The 26,105-nt window shown below is 42.1% G+C and overlaps 1 protein-coding gene across 3 annotated transcripts in view; it reads right to left on the reverse strand.

Annotated features, from left to right (window-relative positions):
* Window positions 1-26,105, reverse strand: part of LOC146063127 (uncharacterized) — a 318,067-nt gene that overhangs the window by 41,718 nt on the left and 250,244 nt on the right. For all 3 annotated transcript variants that reach the window (XM_083175177.1, XM_083175158.1, XM_083175168.1), the window contains one exon: window positions 5,691-5,796. In XM_083175177.1, the coding sequence (XP_083031303.1) occupies window positions 5,691-5,796 (106 nt within the window). The remainder of the gene's footprint in view (window positions 1-5,690; window positions 5,797-26,105) is intronic.

Genomic DNA, 26,105 nt, shown 5'->3' on the forward strand with positions numbered 1-26,105 from the left:
GTTCGCTAACTATTATAGACGTTTCATCGATTCCTTCTCCGTTCTGGTGGCGCCCATTGTCGCTCTCACTAAGAAAGGGGAGGATCCGTCTAAGTGGACAGAGGCTGCTGAGCATGCGTTCCGCACTCTTAAACTGGCGTTTGCCTCAGCTCCAATCTTGAGACATCCCGACCCGGAACGACCTTTTGTCGTTGAAGTTGACGCCTCAGAGGTGGGGGCAGGAGCAGTATTGTCTCAACAAGACCCAGGCTCCTCGTCTTTATTTCCTTGTGCCTTCATGTCACGAAAATTCTCGTCGGCTGAAGCCAACTACGACGTTGGCAATCGAGAACTTTTAGCAATAAAATGGGCCTTGGAAGAATGGAGGCATTGGCTGGAGGGGGCTCGCCATCAGATTTTGATAATCACGGACCATAAAAACTTACAGTATCTAGAATCTGCTAAGCGCCTTAATGCTCGACAGGCCCGATGGGCCTTGTTTTTCACTCGTTTTAATTTTATCATTTCTTTTAGACCAGGCTCAAAAAATGTCTGCGCGGACGCCCTCTCCCGCAACTTTCTTCCTACTCAGGAGGCTAAGGAACTCCCCTTACCCATCCTGTCGGAAACACAAATCCATGCCGGATTAACACAGACCATTTTGGAACAGCTCCAGCAGTCCCAGGAGCAGGCTCCCCGTGTCACTCCTAAGGGGCGTTTATACGTTCCTGCGAGATTTCGCAAGGAGATTTTGGCCGAGTTCCATGACAGTGGTATTGCAGGACATCCAGGTATCAAAAAAACGATTAAACTCCTCAATCGGAGTGTGTGGTGGCCAGACATGGCTACTGATACCAGAGAATTTGTCCTCTCTTGCCCGGACTGTGCTCGGCACAAGACCGCTAGAGAGAGGCCTATTGGACCACTCATGCCCTTGGTTATTCCGTCCAAACCTTGGACGCACATTGCCATGGATTTTGTGGTAGATTTACCCGAATCCTCGGGTTTTCGAGCTATCTGGGTTGTAATTGATAGGTTCAGTAAAATGGCCCATTTTGTTCCTGTGCCCCAGTTACCCTCAGCGGAAGAGTTGGCGAAATTGTTTTTACGCCATATTTTCAGATTGCATGGTTTACCTCATGACATCGTGTCAGATCGCGGTCCTCAATTTGTGGCCCGATTCTGGAGGAAGTTCTGTGCCGCGTTAAGGATCAAATGCAGTCTTACATCCGCTTATCACCCTGAGTCAAATGGGCAGACTGAAAGACTGAACCAGTCCCTTAAACAATACTTACGCTGTTATGTGTCCAAGACACACCATGATTGGTCCGAATGTTTGCCCATAGCGGAATTTGCGTATAACAACGCACATCACTCCTCCTCTAAAGTATCTCCGTTTTTTACGGTGTATGGTTTTCATCCCAAAGCAAATGCCTTGGGTCCAGAGGAGCCAGAGAGTCATTCTGGTATTACTTCGCGTTTAAGGAAGATCTGGAGAGGAGTACGCTCGGCGCTTCAGTCAGTGGCTCAACAGGAGAAGAGACTTGCCGACCGTTCAAGACGGCCTTGTAATTTCAGGGTAGGTGAGAGGGTTTGGCTTTCCACACGTAATATTAGGATTCGTCAACCTTCACACAAGTTTGGCCCTAGATTTATTGGGCCATTTCTTATCACAAAAAGGGTCAACCCAGTGGCCTTCCGCTTGCAGATTCCTAAATCTCTTAAAATCTCTAATACCTTTCATGCCTCTCTTTTAAAACCTGTCTTTTTGTCTAAAAGATTTCCTAGGAGGTTAACTCAAAAGAAAGCGGCAGTGAGGGTTCGTGATCAGCAAGAATTTGTGGTAGAAAAGATCCTTGATTCCAGGGTAGCACGGGGATCTCTTCAATTTCTCGTGCACTGGAAAGGGTATGGACCGGAGGAAAGATCCTGGGTCTGGGAAAAGGATTTACATGCTCCCAGACTTAAAATAGAGTTTTTCCAGAAATTTCCTCATAAACCCGGTAGTAAGAGATCGTTAACCTCTCCTCAAGGGGGGGGTAATGTCAGGCCCCGGAGAGACGCCCGCTCGGCAGAGAGGTCTGCCGCGGTCTCTCTCTCCCCGGGCACCTGTCATCAGGTCCCGACGTCAGGGTCTCCGGTGCTGCGGCTGCAGCAGCCGGTGACGTCGGGACACATTCCGGCGGCGAAGGGATGCCGCCGTCACTTTAGGGCAGCGTCACGCACGGTTGCTTAGCAACCGAGGACGCTGCGCTGGCTCCCCGGCGGAAGTGCTGGGGTTGCCCAGCAACAGGAGACGCTGGGGAGAAGCGTGTGCGTCTCCCTGTCATCAGAGCAGCGGCCGGCGTTATCACGCTGCCCCAGCTGCTGTCATCTACACTATGCAGCCCATTGGTCCAGGCTCCTTCTTAAGGGGGCTGGGCCAGTCCTTGATGCCGGTCATAGCTTCTGCTACAAGCTGCCTGCCGGTCCCGTGTCTTGGCCTGTCTGGTCTCCTGCCAGTGCTTCCCTTGTCCGGCTGCTGGTTCCAGGACCCTCATTCGGCTCCCTTGTAAATACCCCTTTCTGGGGTCTTTTTCTTGTCAGTTTTATTTGCCGCCCGGTTGGGCCTTATTCCTCTGTTTGTCATCCTTTCATTGGTCTTTGTGTCTCCCTGGCTTGATCTCTTTTGTTTGGTATTACCTTGCCCTTCTTTGTATTCAGTTCGGTATTGGTGCGACGGAGTCGCAGTGGTTGGCGACTAGGTCGCTGGCGCTTACTTGCGTTAGGCAGGGTTGGCTAGTTGCCATTTATTGTTTTTCTGTAGTTAGGAAGTTAGCCAGTTTCACCTCTTGACTGTACCTTGGGGGGGTCCCGACTCTTTGTCCCACGTAACACCTGGCTGTACCGGAGCCTGAGCCGGCTTAACCAGCTCACCCAAACGTTGCGGCTACAGGCGAAGCCTAGTTCTCCGCAAGAGTCGGTTACCCAACCCAGGGGGTCAATAGAGAGAGTATAGGACCGCCCTGGCTGTTCTAAACAGCAGTCACGGCTGCGGGTTAACACCCAAAACCTAACAGCGCTTGGATGGCACAGTCAGGTCCATTATTTAAAGAATGGAAGATGTTGGTCAATTCTACTTTACAGCATGAAAAATATATATATATGTTAAGGGGCAAATTGTCTAAATATGATAAAGTATGGCATCGATGGATTAACTCAATTTATGCCGATACATTCTGAATGGCTCTAATGTCCAACTGTCTATTTAAATTTGCAGCCACTGATGCCAAATAGTCGTTACAAAACTATATGACTTCACTAGGAAAATATTCTTTCTTGATGATATTTCTCATTTTAAAGGAACAGGGTTGGATGGGACAGTATATATTATATTTATTTATGTATGTATTTAATACATTATTATTATTATTATTATTATTATTATTTTTTGTGTTGGGTGTATTTATATATATATTTTTTTTATTTTTTTTACAGTAACATTGTTCATTGTTATGATAACATGGAATTATCCATAAGATAACTATTCTTGATGTTTTTGTTTATTATTCCTTTTTGAAATGTAAATGCCTTTCTTTAAAATAATAAAATTACTCTATTGAAAAAAAGATTCTAAAAATGAAAAGATGGGATGTTTCCATAGCAACCATTCAAATTAGGTGGGGTTTATTTACTAAGATTGGGGTTCTGTTGAAGATAGTACAGTACAGATAGAGCGGGCCTTATTATTGCTGGCGGAGCGCCAGGACCGTGTCCCTGGCGATCCGCCAGCAATCTGGCGCTCTGGCTGAATGAGACGCTCGTGCGTCTCCCACGCACGAGCGTCTCAATAGCCGGGCGGCGAGGCGGCGCGGCGGGTGCAGTCCTGCCCGTCTCCAGCTTCAGGGAGACGGGCAGGGCTGCGGGGGGCTGCGGGGGGGCGGTGTGGACCGGCGGGGACCCGGGGAAGCCGGCGGGGACCCGGGGAAAGGCACCGTCGGAACGGGACGCGCGTGCACCTCGTGCACGCGCGTCCCCTTCCGACATACAGATGGCGAGGGGCGGGGGATGGCGGGTGGCGAGTCCTCCGCCATCCCCAGCAAAGACAAGCCCGGCGCCATCTGTATGTTGCTTTAGGCAATCAGTCATCTTCTAGAAGGTGCTAAATAAAAAAGTAGATTCTGACTTTCCATCTTTAATACAACTCCTATCGTAGTAAATAAACCCCTGTCTGTTATTTCTCTATTGCATCCTACAAAATGATAGACAGAATCTGATTGGTTGCTATGGGCAACATCGCCTCTTTTTTTATTTTTAGAACCATTAGTAACTGTACCCCTTAGAATCATCATTATGTGCAGTATTTTTGTAGCCCATTAGCTGCAAGGTATAGAAATTCATATATTGTGCAAAAGACATTAAGAACATCTGCCTTGTACATTTCGGCAAAATAGAGAGAAAGAATTATCTGTAACCATAAAACATTGGTGGGGCATGGGACTGACAAAATAGGCAGGGGCACTCTCCCATTATCGAACCCCTGGAATATCTGGTGAGACGTTGTGTCAAGTGAAATTATGACACATTGGGTGAAATTTAATAGAATGAGAGATTCAGAAAGTGAGAGATTTGGTAAGAAATCTCCTGTTTTTTTAAAGCGGCAATCATTTACACTACAAAACCGGTTTGATTTTGAAGTGTAAATGATTGGTGCTTTAAAAAAACTGGAGATTTCTTACCAAATCTCTCACTTTCTGAATCTCTCATCCTATTACATTTCACCCATTATACTTGATAGACTCCATTTCTGGGCCCCCTTTCTGTCTGGGCCCAGGACTGGAGTCCTCACAGTCGTCACACCCCCCCCCCCCCCCATGGCTGCCCTGTCTGTAACTACTATGAATTTGTCAAAATTGGTGTGAAAACTGCCAAGCAGACATATTTATTCATCATAATGACCTGTAATGTTTACGTTATATAGGAAATATAATCATTTTTTACACAACATTTTTTATTTGAATCTATATAACAAATGTGAGTGACGCTGGCATTTTTTGAAGATATTTTGCACATCTGTCACAGAGATGTTGGCAGTCAAACTTTTGGGTTATTCACTCAGCAAATAGGGTTCCATTTATACCTAACCAGATCCCAACTGGCATTATATTATATTATATTATATTATATTGATTAATAACTAACCCATATTGATCACTATTGTGGATGCTTATCGGGACATTTTATTCATCCCCTTTTATAGGATTTATGTAATTAAGCTTCCAGTGCTTGCTACATTTAGCTACATACCAAGCAACAAGCAGACCATTGAAAGTGTTTTTATGTATGCTAGACATTGAATACTGCCCATACACACTGGGCGATTTTGAGCTGAAAGCCTCTCAAAACAGCAAGTTTCAACTCACAGCCGCCCAGTGTGTATGGCCTGGCGATGAGCGGTGAGCTCTGCTGCGCGCTCCCGCGTCTTCGCCGGGAAATCTGCTGGTATTACCAACTAAAACTAGCGCAATGCGAAACTGTTACACAAATGTTCTCAATACTAATATGTCATCCTCAGAATGTGACGTTCAGCAATAATACAGAATAGGTAGTGCAAAAATGTTTTAAATCTCAGATGTGTAACGTCCCCTGCGGTTATTGTAACTCAGAAGAAACTGGCTGAGTGGTTGATGCTGTCTGCAGATCACAAAGGACATACAGTACATGTTTCTTACCTCTGAGTTTACTTTCTTGAGGGGCTTTGCTTAACCATGACACAGCACTGCAATACGTCTGAAATGTTATAACCTCATCTTCCGAAACTGGAATTTGTTCACAAAGCTGAAATAAAGGCATATACAGTAGTTATGTCAGGCTGTCTGCAGGCTCATTTCACTTTTTCCAACAGAGCATCTTATTTACCCAGTTTTGTAAATGTGACATTCCTGTTCCAGATGCGTGCAGCCCTGTTTCAGATGCGTACAGCCCTGTTCCAGATGGGAACAGCCCTGTTCCAGATGCGTACAGCCCTGTTCCAGATGCGTACAGCCCAGTTACAGATGGGTACAGCCCCGTTTCAGATGGGTACAGCCCCGTTACAGATGCGTACAGCCCTGTTCCAGATGGGTACAGCCCTGTTCCAGATGGGTACAGCCCTGTTCCAGATGCGTACAGCCCTGTTCCAGATGCGTACCGCCCTGTTCCAGATGCGTACAGCCCTGTTACAGATGCGTACAGCCCTGTTACAGATGCGTACAGCCCTGTTACAGATGCGTACAGCCCTGTTAGATCAATTTATGCTTATATTGAATACATCTCAGTAAATAAACAAAGAATATTTGTTGTGCTGCTCTCAGTTTCCTTGTACCTCTGTACATTTGAGGAATTTATTATAGGTCTCAGTATAATTGATGCCTGGCTGTCCTTTTTCATCAGACATTAGAGATGCAGCCTATGTCTGTCATTGGGAAAATGCTGCATATAATGCATTACTTAAGTTAGGGCATAAGATCAAGCTACTGGAAAATATTATTTACATAAATAATATATCCATAAAATCCTTCCCAAACGACATATTGCATTTTGCATTTAATGGTTGGCTACGGCTCCTTTTTATATCAATTATTTACTAAATGGGCCTTAGGAGACACTTGCCTACTGTGTATGGTGAAGGAGATAAAAATAATCATACGATTCCCATATTTTGCTGACAAAACTGTGCCAGACTCCAGTTATTCCACTCAAAGAGACATGAAGGGGGTATGACTATAATAATGCACTCATGGGCTGATTCAGGATTGCTCATTTTATCCGAATTTGGCCCCAGCCCGATGGTCGGGGATTGCATATGCGCATTTCATTCCAACCATGGAATGATTTCCTAACCTTCGAGTACGCACACCCTCGCATGGTACTGAGGGGATTCGGGGGGCAAACTTCGGCCAGGCAGCGTGCACCGTTTATGGGCTCGCTAGGCAGCATATGTATGCTGCTAGCTAGCCAACCAGAATTAGGCCCTAAATGCAAATTTTTTATTTCATTCACAAAGGTCAGTACAACAAGGGATTTCAATCTTACCACCAGCTGGGTTCTGACTTCCCCTTTTCGGGGATGCAGTTAGAATCCCGGTGGTTGGAATCCCGGCGTTCAAAATCCCAACACTGGATTCCCGACTGCCGAAATCCCGACACTTTCTCCCTCTATGAGTGTCCACGACACCCATAGAGGGAGAATAAATTAGTGTGCCAAGTGCAGCGAGGTACGGGGCCCACTGTGTGGCGAGCGCAGAGAGCCCGCAAGTGGGGGCGATCCACGTTCCCCCCTTGTCGGGATTTCGGCGGTTGGGATTCCGGCCTCGGATTTTGAACGTCGGGATTCCGACCGCCGGGAATTAGTACCACTCCCCCTTTTTGTACCCTGTGCCATAACATTGTAGGGCCTTTTATTTAGCAGTGAATCTGCAATGACACTCACTATGGAAATGAATGTGTCCACAAGTTCCCAGCATGCAGGCTACAAACTAACTTAAAATCACAATAAAAACCCACAACTAGGAATTGTGCGCTAGTGACATGTTGTAAATGTTAAACATTAATAAACGTAAGTTAAACATTGTTAGTTTACAGCAGCTTAGTATTTGGCGATAAGAGGTCTTTAATGAAGGTTCTGCATTGTACCTATTTGTATTATGTTTCATGTGAGAATAATTGCTTTCTGTGGTATTATGATAATACATAAGACTGGGATGTTTAGCATAAATTCCTCTAAATCTTTTACAGGTGGAAGGAAATTAGGTACTTGTGTATTATCACGGCACCCACGATGTTGATCTTAGTACATCGCATGCATCACATCGCATGCGATATAGCGGCATGCAATATAGCGGCATGTGATGCGATGTACTTTTTTATTGAACAAGCACCCTGATGGGTGCTTACAATGTTAAATGCACCCCCATTGTCAACGCCACCACCACTATCAACGCCAACCCGAAGCGTGGCGAGTGCAACGAGCCCGCGAGGGGTGGCGGTACACGTCCTCCGACCTTTACATACCCCCACTATCCACGTCAATGTGGAGTTTATTCTAGATAGTGTGGTGAGTGCAGCGAGCCACCGAGCCCGAAGCGGGGAGAGTGCACGCAAATGACTTTACATGTATTCCGCATCCCCTCGCTGGGCTCACTGCGCTCGTCACGCTTCGAACTCGGTGGCGAGCGCACTATCTAAAATCAACTCCACGCCGAAGTGGATAGTGGGGGTATGAAAAGGTCAGATGACGCGTACTGCTGCCCCTCGCCATGCTTCGGGTTATCATTGATAGTGGGGGTCACGTTGACAATGGGGGGGGGGCATTTAACATTCTGGGGACATTTAACATTGTATGCACCCATCAGGGTGCTTGTACAATTAAAAATCGCATGCGATCGCATTTGCGATATTTAATTGTACATTTTGGCTTTTTCACGCGAAAATCGCATCGCATACCATCACATACCCTATTTAGTGGTATGCGATGCGATGCGATGTGATGGGCGCCGTGATAATACACAAGTACCGGAATTTTTTTTTTTTTAAATCGGAGCTTGTGATTTATGGCAGTATTCAGTCAGTACGTTGCAGTAATATACTATTCCCATGCAAAAAAAAGGAAATATTGTGAGTGGTGCTCTACAGCCATTGGCACACTGCTTTCTATTTCGTTATCAATGCTCTCTCTCTTTAGAGTGCTTGTAATTGGTTATTGAGGGGAGAGTGGTGCAAGGATGGTGCTTAGGAGAGAAGTGCATTGCTAATGACTAATATACAATACAGAGCTTTGGTCACTCAGTCACTCAGTAGTTGTGATAAGAGTTATTTGAGGTTATTTAAGTAGAAATATGGGGAATGGAGAAAAGGGCGCGGTTACTAATTAACCCTTTGAGTGCCAAGTGAATAGTTGTGAAAAATGCCAAGCAAACATTTTTATTCATCTTAATGACCTGTAATGTTTACCTTATATAGGAAATATAATCTTTTTTACAAATTAATCATTTTTTATTTGAATTTATATAACAAATGTGAGCAACGCTGGCATACTTAGCGGATATTTTGAACATCTCTCATAGAGATGTTGGTGCTCAAAGGGTTAAAATTGGGGCCCCTTGACGACAGGCAGCAAGCTTAAATGCTGTGGTCAAAATATGAACAAATTCCCCATGCTTTTATTTTCTAGGAATACATTGATTTGCAATATACAGTATTAATGCAAGCACTGATAACAAAAGTCTTTCTTTTTGTATACATATATGGCATTCCTGTTGCACCACAGCTGGTACCATGTGCAATGTGGGTATACCCAAGCAGAAAGCATATTTTCAGTGGTAGTTTCACAGATAAGAATCCAAGCTATGGTTGAGATACTTGATAGTGTAATAAACTCACCATCGGCAATCTTTATGCCCCACACTTTAATAAACTTTTCTTAAACCTTAACTAACTTAACACTAACATAACGAGACAGACACAAGTGCTGGCGTTTCAAAATATGATGTCAAATTTATTAATTGACAGCTATAACTTCACTATAAAGGGTGGCGGCCCTAAAGAACGGCCATAGAAAAGAGAGAGGGGTAAGAGCACAGCACACCATTCATACATCGTTGGTGTCCAACTCTCCCCTTGCGACCCACCCGTGCGGATGGTGCAGCCCATCCCTTGTCCAAGGGGCATGGGCTAGCGACATATCAACGTCGGGAGAGTGCACCCCACTATCTTCATTCGATATTCATTTAAACAAGGACCGTTATTTACCGCCGCCAAGAAAAGAAAGTTAGGGAGGGAGGGTGGGGAAATTCCGACCAGAGAGAGGCAGATCACCTGACTTCCTGACTACTCCTAGCTCAAGGAACTCCTCCCTTGATCCCTAATTGGCTAACACTGCTCTTGTCATAATCCCTAGCAAAACAGCCTAAAGTGCAGGCAGCTCAGATGCCTTCAGTGGTTTATGTCACCACTTGCTTAATCAGCCCTCGGTTTTCTATGTCACAACTGCTGGTTTGACCACATTATGCTCAGATTAAGTTACAGTACTATCCATTTGTACTTCCTCCAATCGCCATCCCTATAAATATTACAAGTGAACAGCCTACAAAGTAACAATAGAAAGTGGTGAACAACGTAATACACATCATACGTTTGTGAAATGGTACAGCTCAATCACAAGCAGGAATTATCAGTTCTGGAGCAATAAAAGTTTCCTAGATCTAGCACTAAAATTTAAAAAAAATCCATATTGTGCCCATTATCAGGTGAGGTAAGGTTCATATATGAGTCTCATATAATATAGCTAACCCATTTGGGGCTAGTTTAAGATGAAAGTTTGTAATATTGTGAGTAGCAGATGCTTTCTTATTTGTACCTATCTATAGACACATTTAGTGACAGTGAAGCTGCAAAGTCCTCTGGTGTTGAAGAAGTCATGTTTGTATTGCTCAGGGAAATGTACTGATTAAATCTGACTTCATTAATCCAGACACATATAACATTTATTTGTCCTTGGAGAATTGTTTTGCCAGGAGGTGAAAAATGATTGCTTTTGCTTAGTTCACAGCTACTGAGGATTAATAAAATGGGATTTTACACTTGGCTGTGGTTGTAGGGCATATGTCTGTAATGCTGTTAAAGGAGTAATGCTGGGAAATAAACATCACACTTACTGGTCATTCTCTTTTCATAATGTCACAGAGACAGGAACTTTATTCATTTTGACATAATCATAAACATCACAAAGGCATACCTCCCAACTGTCCTGCTTATTGTGGGAACGGCTCAGTTTTTCGGGACGTTCCCACGTCCCTCCTGCGGGCGGCATTGTCCCGCAGCAGAGGGGGGGCAGTTGGGAGTTCCCCCCTATTCATTGCAGCCAGAGTGGTGAAAACTGGGCGTGGCCTCACAGCAGCACCACAAGTACAGGCCATGCCCCCTTTTCGATAGGCCACACCCCCAAAATTCAACACACGTCTGAGGTGCGCGCATTGTCCGTGACACTGGAGCTGAATGTTGGGAAGTATGCAAAGGGAAACTGTTTAACTATGGTACATAAATAATATATTCAAATAAAAAAAACTATTTGGGCCTTCTACTTTCTGATGTTAAATGCTATACCTGACTTTTTAAAGCAAGTGCAAATCATGCCATGTAAACTGGAATTAAATAATCTACTCTCACACTATGGCCCTTATTTAGATCTGAATGCAGTACAAATTTGTTCTCAAAATGGGCAAAACCATGTTCACTGCAGGTGGGGCAGATGTAACATGTGCAGAGAGAGTTAGATTTGTGTGAGTTATTTTGTTTCTGTGCAGGGTAACTACTAGCTGCATTATTTTTACACTGCAATTTAGATTTCAGTTTCAACACACCCCACCCAAATCTAACTCTCTCTCTCTGCACATGTTACATCTGCCCCACCTGCAGTGCACATGGTGTTGCCTATTTTGAGAACAAATTTGAACTGCGATCAGATCTGAATAAGGGCCTATATGACACAGAGTGGTGAGAATTCATGTCTATGTGCGTGCGTCACACCCTCCAGTGATGAAATCCTGCTACTTATTTTCTTCACTAGCCATTTGCAAGGTGACAGGAAGCCGGCGTTTGAGGGTGTAGCCGGCGTTGTAGGCATTGTAGGGGAGACTGTGTGATGTCAGCTCCAGCGAGTCAGTCAGGACGATTTCATTGCAGCCACTGAGTAAGTCCAGGCCTACTCAGGGCCTGCGATCAGTAGGGATCAGTGAGGAAGTCATTCAAAGGTGAGCGGCTTACAAATGGTGGTTTTGGACATACAGTATTTGCAGCACATCTATTTGCACAGCGAGCACATTCATTTGCAGGGAGGGAATACACTCTCGCTGGGGTGGCATTTATCTGATCGCTGGCCACTGAAAATTAGCAGCATGTGATCAGGTCTGAATCTGGCCTAATGTCACCCACTGCATCTCCCATAGGCGGAGCAGGGGGGGTTTCACAAAGCATATTTTTGCACCTGGATCCATCACTCGCAAGTTCCGCCATTGATGTGCAGGAACACAAACACACTACCATATGCCATATATTTCCAAAGACACGCATATTAATTATGTACAGGGACATACCCACCAGCTATACACTTGCAGTGACAAATACTCTAGCCAGACATGTGCAGGTACACACACTGGCTATACAAGCCACACATTTATGCGGACATGTGTGCTAATTACACATTTACAGGAACACAAGCCATACATATGCAGATATATGCACACTATCCATATATGTGCAGGGACACGCAAACTGGCCATACATTTAATTGGACATAGATTTACAAAGACATGGGGTTGGACTAATTAACAATTTACATAATGGTTATGTTAAAGAGGTTGCTATTGGGAGGCTGAATGAGTTCATTATTGAAGACCAATTACGTAGGTATTGATGAATGTGTTGATATTTTGTAAAATTTAGCAAAAAAGAATATAAACACCTAATTCATATTTTTAGGCAAATTAAATTGCGATTTTCTAGTGTTGGGCGCTCCTAATGTTAGGTTAAGATGTTTCCCCAGAATAAAAAAATTGCCCAAAATCCCAATCGCAAACTCATTAACAATAGCATACACATTTACTGCCTACATGTAAACACAAGGCACATCAAGGCTAAGAGTTGCCCTATGGCTAGGCAGACTTGACACAGCAGTAGCAATGCAGGCATCATGGTTTTGCACATAAGAGCTTGCAACTGACCACTGATACATCCCATGAAAACGGCCATGACACATCCACTCCCCAATAACTCCAGGTCAACACTTCCAACACCTTTCCATAAAAGATTGCAGCGGTAACTTGGCGCATGCACATTGTGACCACAGCCCATTGAACAGTATGCAGTCAATCACTTCATTGTATAATACTAGTCTTTTGTGTACACACATACCTGTAAATAAGGTCCATATATCCTTGCAGTTTACTTTTGGGACATTTCAATGAAATAATACTGGTTTTCCATGAATGTCCACCACAAATGGCCTCTGCTAAAATCTAGAAATCTGTGTTTTAGTTTATTTGCTAACATGCTTTTTCTTCATTATGTTTCTATTAAATTTTTCTTCCTTACATTTAAACAATAACATTTTATTCAGAGTTTTGTATTTTTTTGTATTTTTCAAATACAAGAAGTAAGTCAAGTTATTATTTTGATAAGGATTAAATGCCCCCTCTCACACATTATATTAATACAGTTTAACCCTTTCAATCCCAGCATCTCTATGAAAGCTGCTGAAAATATCCACTAAAAAAATGCCAGTTTCGCTCACATTTGTTATATAAATTCAAATAAAAAATGTTGTGTAAAAAAAGGTTATATTTCCTATATAAGGTAAACCTTTCAGGTCATTATGATGAATACAAATGTTTGCTGGGCAATTTTCACACCTCTTGACAAATTCCCTTGGCACTCAAAGGGTTAGTTCTTGGAAAACTCAGTCTCTGTCTAGTTGGTTCTTGTACAAATTTCAAAACAGTGTTTCCAGAAAAATTAGTTTCTTTATAGGGATGCCTGGATAGATGGAATTAAACTGCCCTTTCAAGATGTAATAATAATAAAAATAATTGCATTTTATTACAATACATTTTGGTATGTGGCTCATAAAAAGTCAATCACAACTTTAATTATGCCTATGTCTCCATTTATACCCTTAAGGACTCTACATTGCCATAACCTTCATAAATATCTGGCCGGATCTTGAACACTTTTATATACTGTGTACACAATCCCAATCCTTTTATATAGTTCTCATCTCTGGTAGATATCCTACTAAATAGCCTTCTAAATTTACTGCCCATATGTAATTCAGTCAACTAAAACTCAGCTATACCTACTGTAAAATTATTATTTTGCTACAAGATCATTAATTCTGGTTCATTCATTTTGGTAAGAAGATAAATAGCATTTGGTAATAAACATCTGCCATTTATTTGCCAATTTTTGCATTTTAGATACCTCCGTACCTGCCACTTTAGGTACCTCCGTATCTGCCACTTTAGGTACCTCTGTATCTGCCACTTTAGGTACCTCTGTACCTGCCACTTTAGGTACCTCCGTATCTGCCACTTTAGGTACCTCCGTACCTGTCACTTTAGATACCTCTGTACCTGCCACTTTAGTTACCTACGTACCTGCAACTTTCTATGTGTTCAAATACCCTTATGCTGAAATCAGTACAAATAGCATTATTTGTTGGAGAACCACAAGTCCCAGCATGTGGGGCATTAATGGGCTTGCTGGGACTTGTAGTCCCACTACAGAACAAATGCCCAAATATCACACACACACACACACACACACATAAAGTATTATTTTTTTACACACTCCATACATACTTATCTATCTTGATCCCATTGGTTTGGTCCACTTCTCCAGTAGAATACATAGGGCTCATGTAATGGGTGACCACACTTAGGTGAACGCATCTAGATGCCTATATAATGCCCTTAGGTAGATTGACAGTGACAAAAGTTAGCCGCAAGTGTTAGGTCAACTGGAACATGATTGACAGTCATAAGGTTGATATGAGTTTTCAAGTTTTTTTGCTTTAGGCTGTCTTGGTGTATAGTTTAATTTCCAAGTGGGCATAGAGTTAGATTATAATAGTGTGCTGTGCGTAGCAATGTAACGTGACTGAAGCATGGTGAGTGTAGCAAGCCATGTGAGAGGACACTGTACACTTATTTGGTGTTCATGTTGACCTATATCAACATAGCCACCCAAAAAAATTTTAAAACTCATATTGAATATGTTACAGTTGATCGGACTCCTGACGACCGCTTGTGTCTAACTATTGTTACTGTCGATCTAGATGCTGTGGAATATCTATAGACACGTTTGACTAAGCGTGGTCGAATATAACATGGATGACCCATACACTGGCCCTGCCTGTCTATTACTTTGTAGTCAAGGTATCCTGACGAGAAAGTATAAAAATGTTGATGTTGCCTGCCTGTGTCTGATCTGAATTCCGGTGTGCTGCCTCCCGGATCTGGTCTCCACTCTATCTGCCTCCAGACCCCTGAAGCCAGATGATGCAATTCAAGCTTAATCGCGATGCATAATATCAGTATTGTGCAGTGGAAGTGTGTCTATAATGACGTGAACAGGCTCAGTTCCAAAAGCCACCCCATGTAACGCACCTGGCCAAAAATCCAACCCCGCCTGGCTGTCCAAGCTAACTCCTTCTCCTGGAATAGGTAAGTATGAGTTTGAATTTGCAGCCTTCCTTTGCAGCAGCAAATTGCCTGTGAGAAGTGCTCAGAGACTGAAGTGAGTCGGTGAGGCATAAGATGGTGAAAGCCAGGAGATGCTGGGGATGAAAGAGGAGGAAGCCGCAAGTAAAAATGATTAAAACAGAAAACTGACAGACATTGCCGAGCTTTGCCCCCTGCCATGCGGCACTCGTGCTATTACATCACCCTAGTACCGACCCTGAGTATTATTCATGAATTTGCACATTATTTTAAAATGTTTTCTAGAAAAAATACCAAAATAAACATACGAACCTTCACTTATGCTTGACTTCAGTGCGTAGAAAATAACTGTTAAAACCGGAAAATGCCATCATACTTAATAAATATGACTCTTGCGCATTATTCACTTTTCCTTCATAGTCTGTTTTTATTTTCCTTTTATAGTATGTTATTCTTTAATTTTTATTGAAAAAGAACGACAGGTGTAAAAATGAGCAGGAACCTTACTGCAATATGGCCGGGGAACTTGGCAGCTGGATGAAAAGGTCATCTCAGTGTATGATGTCAGCCTCATGTAATCAGCTCATGTCTTAGCCTTGGCTGACCCTTCGGCCTGGTACGTACTGCTGCTGCTGAGTCTGCAGACTGCATCACTATACTACTGTCATTGTGCTCTGCTGAATGTTTTCTACATCTTTAAGGAAAAATGGTGTTTGAAGAAGAAACCTTAATTTTGTCCTTTATGTAATAATTATTGTGGGGCTGAAAACTGTAGTTTAAGATGATACTTTATAAGAAGCTCATACTGTCCCTATATTCTAATGCCTGTTCTTGTACAGTATGCTGCATTTCTGCAATCTACCACAGGATGGAGAACCAGAACACACATTATTCTTTAGTACACATTATGTAGTAAATGTTTTCTACAGTTTCCAATTGGACTAGTTGTCAATTAACATAATTTTCCAGGACTGATAAAGGGTTTAGAGGTTTTTCCCTGGAAATGTTTTCACTAGTGACTAATATTGCATTTACACATTTTATTATTTGGTGATCAATTCTTATTTCTGAGTTTTATTATAACATATAGGGGGAAATTTACTAAAGGAAATTTGTAAAAAATAGGTGTATTTGTATCCAGAAATACACTTATTTTTGACATTTACTATCCCGAAAATACGGCAATTCGTATTTGTATTGATAGCACATCAATACGACTACGAATTGCCATATTTTCGGGATAGTAAATGTCAAAAATAAGTGTATTTCTGGATACAAATACACCTATTTTTTTACAAATTTCCTTAAGTAAATTTCCCCCATAGAGTCTGATTCTGAATTCCGTCATAATGCAAATGTGACTCTACAAAACTGCTGCTGCGAAAAAATATGAATGGAATGTTAATGCAACTATACACCTGCATTTTTGAAAATGTACCTCCTCACTGCAACGTTCACAAGAGCAGTCATCATCACAATCATTGGTCTCCACAACCACCACATAATCCTTACATGAAATCCATCTAGAGCTAGCATCCACTGGGCATAATCATGGCCAGTGGATGCTATGTCCATTACATTTCCCAATGTAAAAAGTTGTGTTTGTTCCACTAAAAGAAAACTAAGGTGGAGCTATAAACATTATTATTAAACTTAGTTTAAATCTAATATACATAATCCATATCTTCCAACATGATGCATTCCAGTAGGGACAAAAATCCTCTCTACCCATCTTCAATTAGTGTGGATTAAAGCTTTCATCTAGGCTTTGGATGGCATAAACTGTTTCCCAACAGTTAGAAGGTTAATTGTGTCTTATCTTGAACTTGGTCTATAGTAGGTAGAAATGTCAACTTCCAATGACACCCAGATCATTACTTTTGGTTTGCTCCTACCTAGGGGAACCCTGCCACCTACCTCTGAGTAAGTCCTTCTTTAGGTCAAGTGACTGATGATCTTTTAAAATCCAAAATGAAACCAAATCCAAATTTAACACAGACAAAATTCACCTTTAATTTACTGATTATACTACTACTACTACTACTACTACTACTACTACTACTACTACTACTACTACTACTACTGCTACTAATAGTTATGAAGTTCTAATCTGACATTTGAAAGCAGCAGCTGTTCCAGAAAAAGGGGAATATTTTCTTAAAATACAATAAAAATAATTACTGTAGAATGTGCACTTTAGGTTTCCAGGTTCCTAAATTTAGGATATACTGTAGCACAGCTCCTGATACTTTTGACTGAAGATTATAAGAAGGCCCCCAGGCTTCATGTGGGATAGTAAAATAAATTGTAAAGGAAAATGATCTGCACAGATCTCTGAGCACCAAAGAGGGAATAAGTGTCTGAAATACCAGGGATTAAAGAAAGAGGAAAGAGGGATACAAGTATTTACTAACTACATTCCGCTCCCCCCTCTATTTTTTATCTTGCTCTCCTACTCATACCCATGTTTTCTCCTTATAAAATATATGCTGTAAACTGGTCCATCCATGTAGCAAGTGATGTACAACCAGGGTGGGGGCCTCCTGGTACAAGGTTGTGCCATCGGAAGGACACTGTCATATCCAAGTGGGTGAAATGTAATAGGGTGAGAGATTTGGAAAGAAATCTTGTTTTGGTTGTAATAAATAATATTAGGGAAGTTTATGCCACCAATAAATTTAAGTTGACATAGTTTCCTAAGGCTGATACGAGCTCTGCCATCCTGCCAGAGGAATGATCGAAATAATTTGCTTATCTGTTGGATATCTTTCTTGGTGAGAAGAATAGGCAATGCCTGTAAGGTGTATAGAAGGCGGGGGAAGGTCATCATTTTAATAAGGGTTACCCTGCCTAAATATGAGCGAGTCTCGTGTTTTCAGCCCCTGAGCTCCTTGCTAACTGATTTAACAATCTGGGATACATTTATTTTGTATAGTAGAGCCAGATTCCTGGGTAGAAGGACACCCAAATATTCCAAGTGAAAAGGAGCTCAGGTGAATGGAAAAGATGGAGACACATTGCCCTTGATTTGTCCAAATTTAATTTCAGTCCAGAGATGTCACCAAAGCATTTGAATTTCTGCAAAATCAGAGGTAATGTGCGTTGAGGGTCACCAATATATACTGTAGGAGAATGTCATCTGCATACACTGTGAGTTTGATGTGGCGTGTTCTCACTCTAAACATAGAAACATAGAATTTGACGGCAGATAAGAACCACTTGGCCCATCTAGTCTGCCCCTTTTTTAAACATGTTACCTCAAACCATATTTGATCCTTATTGTTTTGTAAGGATATCAATATGCCCATCCCAAGCATGTTTAAATTGTACTACTGTATTTGCGTCTACCACCTCTGATGGTAGGCTATTCCCCTTATCTACTACTCTTTCTGTGAAGTAATTCTTCCTCACATTTCCCCTGAATCTTCCTCCTTTAAGATGGGCCATTGTTGCAAAATGCTAAGAAGATCATTGATCCTTTTTATGAAATTAAGACTCAAAAGCAGAGATTGTGGATACTCTCTACTTATCTTTTTCAACTTACTTGTTGCATTTGCAAACACATTGCCCAAGATCTAATTGTGTTTAAGTTCTAAAATTAATTGTAAAGGTGCCAAATGAAGGACTCACCCTAGGGCAAATATAGAATGTACTCCAGCATATAGCTCAAACTAAGTAGCTATGGCTAGAGGGAACTACTACTGAGCATCATATTTTTTCAAATCAAAGAATTTGGCTTCTTGCACAAAAAAACTTTCAATTGGACTATGCCCCTTATTTTGCTTGTACAGTAATTATGTTATTGTACCTGTGGCTTTCAATGTCCCTTGAAGTGTCCAGTTGCCTGAAGGGCCCTCAAATGTAATCTACTATTATCATCTGACTTATTGTTCCCAAGACCAGTAATTACACTGTAGCCACAGAAATGTATAAACCCTTTTTGTGTACTGTGTTTAAGGCATAAAGACGTTGTGGACAGTGGATTGAAGGTTTAAGCTGGGCAAGCTTCAATATACGTGGATGCATTTTCAAATCCTCATTTGTTAATTTAAAAAAAATATTTTTTTAATGAATCTTCTTGAAGGTGTGTTTACGAGAACATTGGCTGTATATGAGCAAGTGAGAGACATTTGATTTGATTATGAACGATTTGATCATGTTCAAGGCATCTCCTCTACAGCAGGTTCAAACTTGTTTGAGCTTAATGTCTGTAGAAATGGATAACTGCGAATTCACATGCTGTCATTCTAACTGTCCAATTAAAAGAAATCAGTAAAAACACCACAACGTACCTATTTAAGCTTGCAAAGTCAACATTATTTTACTGTCTTTAAGAATCATAAACTGCATATATGAATGGAAACCACAAATCTAAATTTTAAAGTGTGAGAATGGGACTGTCAACATAGGTTCTAGATTTGCTGTTCACAGGCACAGAAGCCCTAATAGTTGGGCCAAACTGAACCAACCATTTGTGAAAAAAGCAGAGTTCCGGGAATTCTCTAGCGCTCCTTAATCCCTCTGCTGCAGTGGTTCTCAAATGGTGTTTCAATCTCAATAACACCCAAAAAAGGTACAAATGTTAGCAAGTGGAATGGGAACTGTTCTGCAGCGCTGGACAATATGAATAAATTTACTGGAAATCCCAAAGAGAAGCAGTCCACTCCGTAGTTTCAAGGTAAAAAAAGTACTGAATGCTTTATTAAATAAAAAGTCACATAAAAGGAAGAAAATTTCCTTAAAAAATCACACAAAAACAGTCTAAAAGTATATAAAAAAAGGATTCACTCTCTTCTTTGCATAGGAGAGAAAACAATTTAAAGGTAGCTCACCAGATTCTTGGAGACGCAAGTATCCCTGTATACTCCAGACTGCACTATAGGTCCTTATGGTGGGTACACCTATCTGGGTGTATGGGGTGTTTCAGGGCTGGGAGGCCGTTCTGCCACTACGGTTACCTCTCTAGTCCTTATGGATTCCCCAGATCTCAGCTCCACCCGGAGACTGTTTTTGTGTGATTTTTTAAGGAAATTTTCTTCCTTTTATGTGACTTTTTATTTAACCCCTTCCTGACAGAGCTAGTTTTGGCGTTCCTGACAGAGCCATTTTTTTCAAATCTGACATGTCTCACTTAAGTGGGGATAACTTTTTTTTGCTTTTACTTATCCCAGTGATTTTGAGATTGTTTTTTCGTGACACATTGTACTTCAAATTAGTGGTAAATTTGGGTCGATACAGTCTGTGTTTTTTTGTGAAAAATACCAAAATGTCGTGAAAAAATGGAAAATTTAGCGATTTGCAAAATGTTAAATTTTCTGCTTGTGAGACAAATAATCATACCACTCAAAATAGTTAATAACTAACATAGACCATATGTCTACTTTATATTTCCATCATTATTTCAACTTCCTTTTAATTTTTTTGGACACTAGGAGGCTTACAATATGAATAGCAAATTCTCAAATTTTCAAGAAAATTTCAAACACTGATTTTTTTAGGGACCAGTTCAGTTCTGATGTGACTTTGAGGGACTTGTATGTGAGACACCCCCATAAATGATGCCATTTCAAAAACTGCACCCCTCACAGTATTCAAAACAGCATTTTGGAAGTTTGTTAACCCTTTAGGTGTTTCACAGGAATTAAAACAAAGTGTAGGTGAAATTTCAAAATTTCTTTTTTTTTGCAGATTTGCAATTTTAATACATTTTTCTAAGGAACACAGTACATTTTACTAGAGAAATGTGACTAAAAATTGATTCCCCCAATTCTTTTGTTTTCATAAATATCCTATATGTGGCCCTAGTGTGCACGTTGACCAAACCACAGGCTTCATAATAGAAGGAGCACCTACTTGATTTTGGAGACTCCTTTTTCTGAGATTATTTTTTAGGCACCATGTAGGTTTCTAGGCACCATAAGATGCTAAAATTTAGGAACCCCCCCACAAGTGACCCCATTTTGCAAACTACACCCCTCAGGGAATTCATCTAGGGGTATAGTGTACATTTCAAACCCCCAGGGGTTTCACCAATTGTGGTACAACTGGGCATTGAAAATGAAAAATTAAATTTTTTACACAAAAATGCAGTTCTGGCTCAAAATTTTTAATTTTCACAAGGAATGAAGGAGAAAAAGCACCCCAAAATATGTGCCCCAATTTCTCCCGAGTACGGCAATGCCTCACATGTGACCAAAAAATACCAGTTGGGTGCATGGCAGGACTCCGAAGGGAAGGAGTGATTTTTGGATTTTGCAGCTCAGATTCTGGTGGAATTTTGGTGGGTGCTATGTCGCATTAGCAAGACCCCCCAAGCACCAATACAGTGGAACCCCCCCACAAGTCACCCCATTTTGCAAACTACACCCCTCAGGGAATTCATCTAGGGGTATAGTGTACATTTCAAACCCCCAGGGGTTTCACCAATTTTGATACAAGTGGGCAGTGAAAATGAAAAATTAAATTTTTTTACACAAAAATGCAGTTCTGGCTCAAAATTTTTAATTTTCAGAAGGTATGAAGGAGAAAAAGCACCCCAAAATCTGTGCCCCAATTTCTCCCGAGTACGGCAATGCCTCACATGTGACCAAAAAATACCAGTTGGGTGCATGGCAGGACTCAGAAGGGAAGGAGTGATTTTTGGATTTTGCAGCACAGATTTTGGTGGAATGAATGGTGGGTGCTATGTTGCATCAATACAGTGGAACCCCCCCACAAGTCACCCCATTTTGCAAAGTACACCCCTCAGGGAATTCATCTAGGGGTAGAGTGTACATTTCAAACCCCCAGGGGTTTCACCAATTTTGATACAAGTGGGCAGTGAAAATGAAAAATTACATTTTTTTACACAAAAATGCAGTTCTGCCTCAAAATTTTTAATTTTCAGAAGGTATGAAGGAGAAAAAGCACCCCAAAATCTGTGCCCCAATTTCTCCCGAGTACGGCAATGCCTGACATGTGACCATAAAATACCAGTTGGGTGCATGGCAGGACTCAGAACGGAAGGAGTGATTTTGTGGATTTTGCAGCTCAGATTCTGGTGGAATTTTGGTGGGTGCTATGTCGCATTAGCAAGACCCCCCAAGCACCAATACAGTGGAACCCCCCCACAAGTCACCCCATTTTGCAAACTACACCCCTCAGGGAATTCATCTAGGGGTATAGTGTACATTTCAAACCCCCAGGGGTTTCACCAATTTTGATACAAGTGGGCAGTGAACATGAAAAATTACATTTTTTTACACAAAAATGCAGTTCTGGCTCAAAATTTTTCATTTTCAGAAGGTATGAAGGAGAAAAAGCACCCCAAAATCTGTGCCCCAATTTCTCCCGAGTACGGCAATGCCTGACATGTGACCAAAAAATACCAGTTGGGTGCATGGCAGGACTCAGAAGGGAAGGAGTGATTTTTGGATTTTGCAGCTCAGATTCTGGTGGAATTTTGGTGGGTGCTATGTGGCATTAGCAAGACCCCCCAAGCACCAATACAGTGGAACCCCCCCACAAGTCACCCCATTTTGCAAACTACACCCCTCAGGGAATTCATCTAGGGGTATAGTGTACATTTCAAACCCCCAGGGGTTTCACCAATTTTGATACAAGTGGGCAGTGAACATGAAAAATAACATTTTTTTACACAAAAATGCAGTTCTGGCTCAAAATTTTTCATTTTCAGAAGGTATGAAGGAGAAAAAGCACCCCAAAATCTGTGCCCCAATTTCTCCCGAGTACGGCAATGCCTGACATGTGACCAAAAAATACCAGTTGGGTGCATGGCAGGACTCAGAAGGGAAGGAGTGATTTTTGGATTTTGCAGCTCAGATTCTGGTGGAATTTTGGTGGGTGCTATGTGGCATTAGCAAGACCCCCCAAGCACCAATACAGTGGAACCCCCCCACAAGTCACCCCATTTTGCAAACTACACCCCTCAGGGAATTCATCTAGGGGTATAGTGTACATTTCAAACCCCCAGGGGTTTCACCAATTTTGATACAAGTGGGCAGTGAACATGAAAAATAACATTTTTTTACACAAAAATGCAGTTCTGGCTCAAAATTTTTCATTTTCAGAAGGTATGAAGGAGAAAAAGCACCCCAAAATCTGTGCCCCAATTTCTCCCGAGTACGGCAATGCCTGACATGTGACCAAAAAATACCAGTTGGGTGCATGGCAGGACTCAGAACGGAAGGAGTGATTTTTTGGATTTTGCAGCTCAGATTCTGGTGGAATGAATGGTGGGTGCTATGTTGCACCAATACAGTGGAACCCCCCCACAAGTCACCCCATTTTGCAAACTACACCCCTCAGGGAATTCATCTAGGGGTATAGTGTACATTTCAAACCCCCAGGGGTTTCACCAATTTTGATACAAGTGGGCAGTGAACATGAAAAATAACATTTTTTTACACAAAAATGCAGTTCTGGCTCAAAATTTTTCATTTTCAGAAGGTATGAAGGAGAAAAAGCACCCCAAAATCTGTGCCCCAATTTCTCCCGAGTACGGCAATGCCTGACATGTGACCAAAAAATACCAGTTGGGTGCATGGCAGGACTCAGAAGGGAAGGAGTGATTTTTGGATTTTGCAGCTCAGATTCTGGTGGAATTTTGGTGGGTGCTATGTGGCATTAGCAAGACCCCCCAAGCACCAATACAGTGGAACCCCCCCACAAGTCACCCCATTTTGCAAACTACACCCCTCAGGGAATTCATCTAGGGGTATAGTGTACATTTCAAACCCCCAGGGGTTTCACCAATTTTGATACAAGTGGGCAGTGAACATGAAAAATAACATTTTTTTACACAAAAATGCAGTTCTGGCTCAAAATTTTTCATTTTCAGAAGGTATGAAGGAGAAAAAGCACCCCAAAATCTGTGCCCCAATTTCTCCCGAGTACGGCAATGCCTGACATGTGACCAAAAAATACCAGTTGGGTGCATGGCAGGACTCAGAACGGAAGGAGTGATTTTTTGGATTTTGCAGCTCAGATTCTGGTGGAATGAATGGTGGGTGCTATGTTGCACCAATACAGTGGAACCCCCCCACAAGTCACCCCATTTTGCGAAGTACACCCCTCAGGGAATTCATCTAGGGGTAGAGTGTACATTTCAAACCCCCAGGGGTTTCACCAATTTTGATACAAGTGGGCAGTGAAAATGAAAAATTACATTTTTTTACACAAAAATGCAGTTCTGGCTCAAAATTTTTCATTTTCAGAAGGAATGAAGGAGACAAAGCACCCCAAAATCTGTGCCCCAATTTCTCCCGAGTACGGCAATGCCTCATGTGTGACCAAAAAGTGGCAGGACTCAGAAGGGAAGGAGTGATATTTGGATTTTGCAGCACAAATTCTGGTGGAATAATGGTGGGTGCTATGTCGCATTAGCAAGACCCCCAAAGCACCAATACAGTGGAACCCCCCCACAAGTGACCCCATTTTGCAAACTACACCCCTCAGGGAATTCATCTAGGGGTATAGTGTACATTTCAAACCCCCAGGGGTTTCACCAATTTTGATACAAGTGGGCAGTGAACATGAAAAATTACATTTTTTTACACAAAAATGCAGTTCTGGCTCAAAATTTTTCAATTTCACAAGGAATGAAGGAGAAAAAGCACCCCAAAATCTGTGCCCCAATTTCTCCCAAGTACGGCAATGCCTCACATGTGACCAAAAAATACCAGTTGGGTGCATGGCAGGACTCAGAAGGGAAGGAGTGATTTTTGGATTTTGCGGCTCAGATTCTGGTGGAATGAATGGTGGGTGCTATGTGGCATTAGCAAGACCCCCGAAGCACGGTGAAATTATGAACCTAATATTCCATAGATGTGTGGTATAATTTAAAACACTCCTTTATACATAGGCCGGGTTTGTCGGGGCAAGTGTCACACTGGAAAATAGTTTGCTTTCTTATTCCCTTTTTATAGCAAACTTTGCACCTTTTTTGTGTCCTGCCCTTTTTTCCAGTGGAGGGGATTTCATCAGGAAAATGCTGCCCTGGTACAATACGGGGGCCAGTACTAGAAGTACTGGGGCCCTCTGCCTGCTGGTTCCCAAATATTAGGCCCTTTATGACTTCCTCTTGAAAGTGCATAAATGTCCCCCTCTGGCCGGTAGAACGGAATAGCACGTAAGCGTTATACAGTGCCATCTGGATGATATACACGGCCACCTTCTTGTACCAGATTTTTGTTTTCCGCAGGGCACTGTACGGCTTCAGTACCTGATCTGAAAGATCCACTCCGCCCATGTACCTATTGTAATCCAGGATACAATTAGGTTTGGAGGTGTGGGTACTGGTACCTCGTACAGGGACGGAGGTGGTACTGTCTCCGTGAATTGTTGTCAGTATAAGGACATCCCTCTTGTCCTTATATTTGACCAACAACATATTTTCGTTGCATATTCCCCTGCTTTCACCCCTTCTCATTACTTGGGCAATGTGCGTTTTTGGGAGGCCTCTTTGGTTCTTGCGCACAGTACCGCAAGCTGCTGTACCTCTTGAACCAAGGGCCTTAAACAGGGGGATGCTAGTGTAAAAGTTATCCACATAGAGGTGATAACCTTTATCCAGGAAGGGGTGCACTAAATCCCAGACAATTTTCCCACTAACACCTACGAGGGAGGGGGGGCATTCTGGCGGTTCAATTCTTGAATCCTTCCCTTCATATACCCTAAACCTGTGAGTGTACCCTGAGGTGCTTTCACACAGCTTATACATTTTTATGCCATACCTTGCCCTCTTATTGGGAAGGTACTGGCGGAATTTAACCCTTCCTTTAAAATGTATAAGGGACTCGTCGATACAAATAAATTTTTCAGGGATGTACACCTCTTCAAATTTGGCACTGAAATGATCAATGACCGGCCTGACTTTGAATAGCCGGTCAAAGGT

This window comes from Crinia signifera, chromosome 1 (assembly GCF_055691185.1).
Source record: "Crinia signifera chromosome 1, ASM5569118v1, whole genome shotgun sequence".
NCBI lineage: Eukaryota > Metazoa > Chordata > Amphibia > Anura > Myobatrachidae > Crinia > Crinia signifera.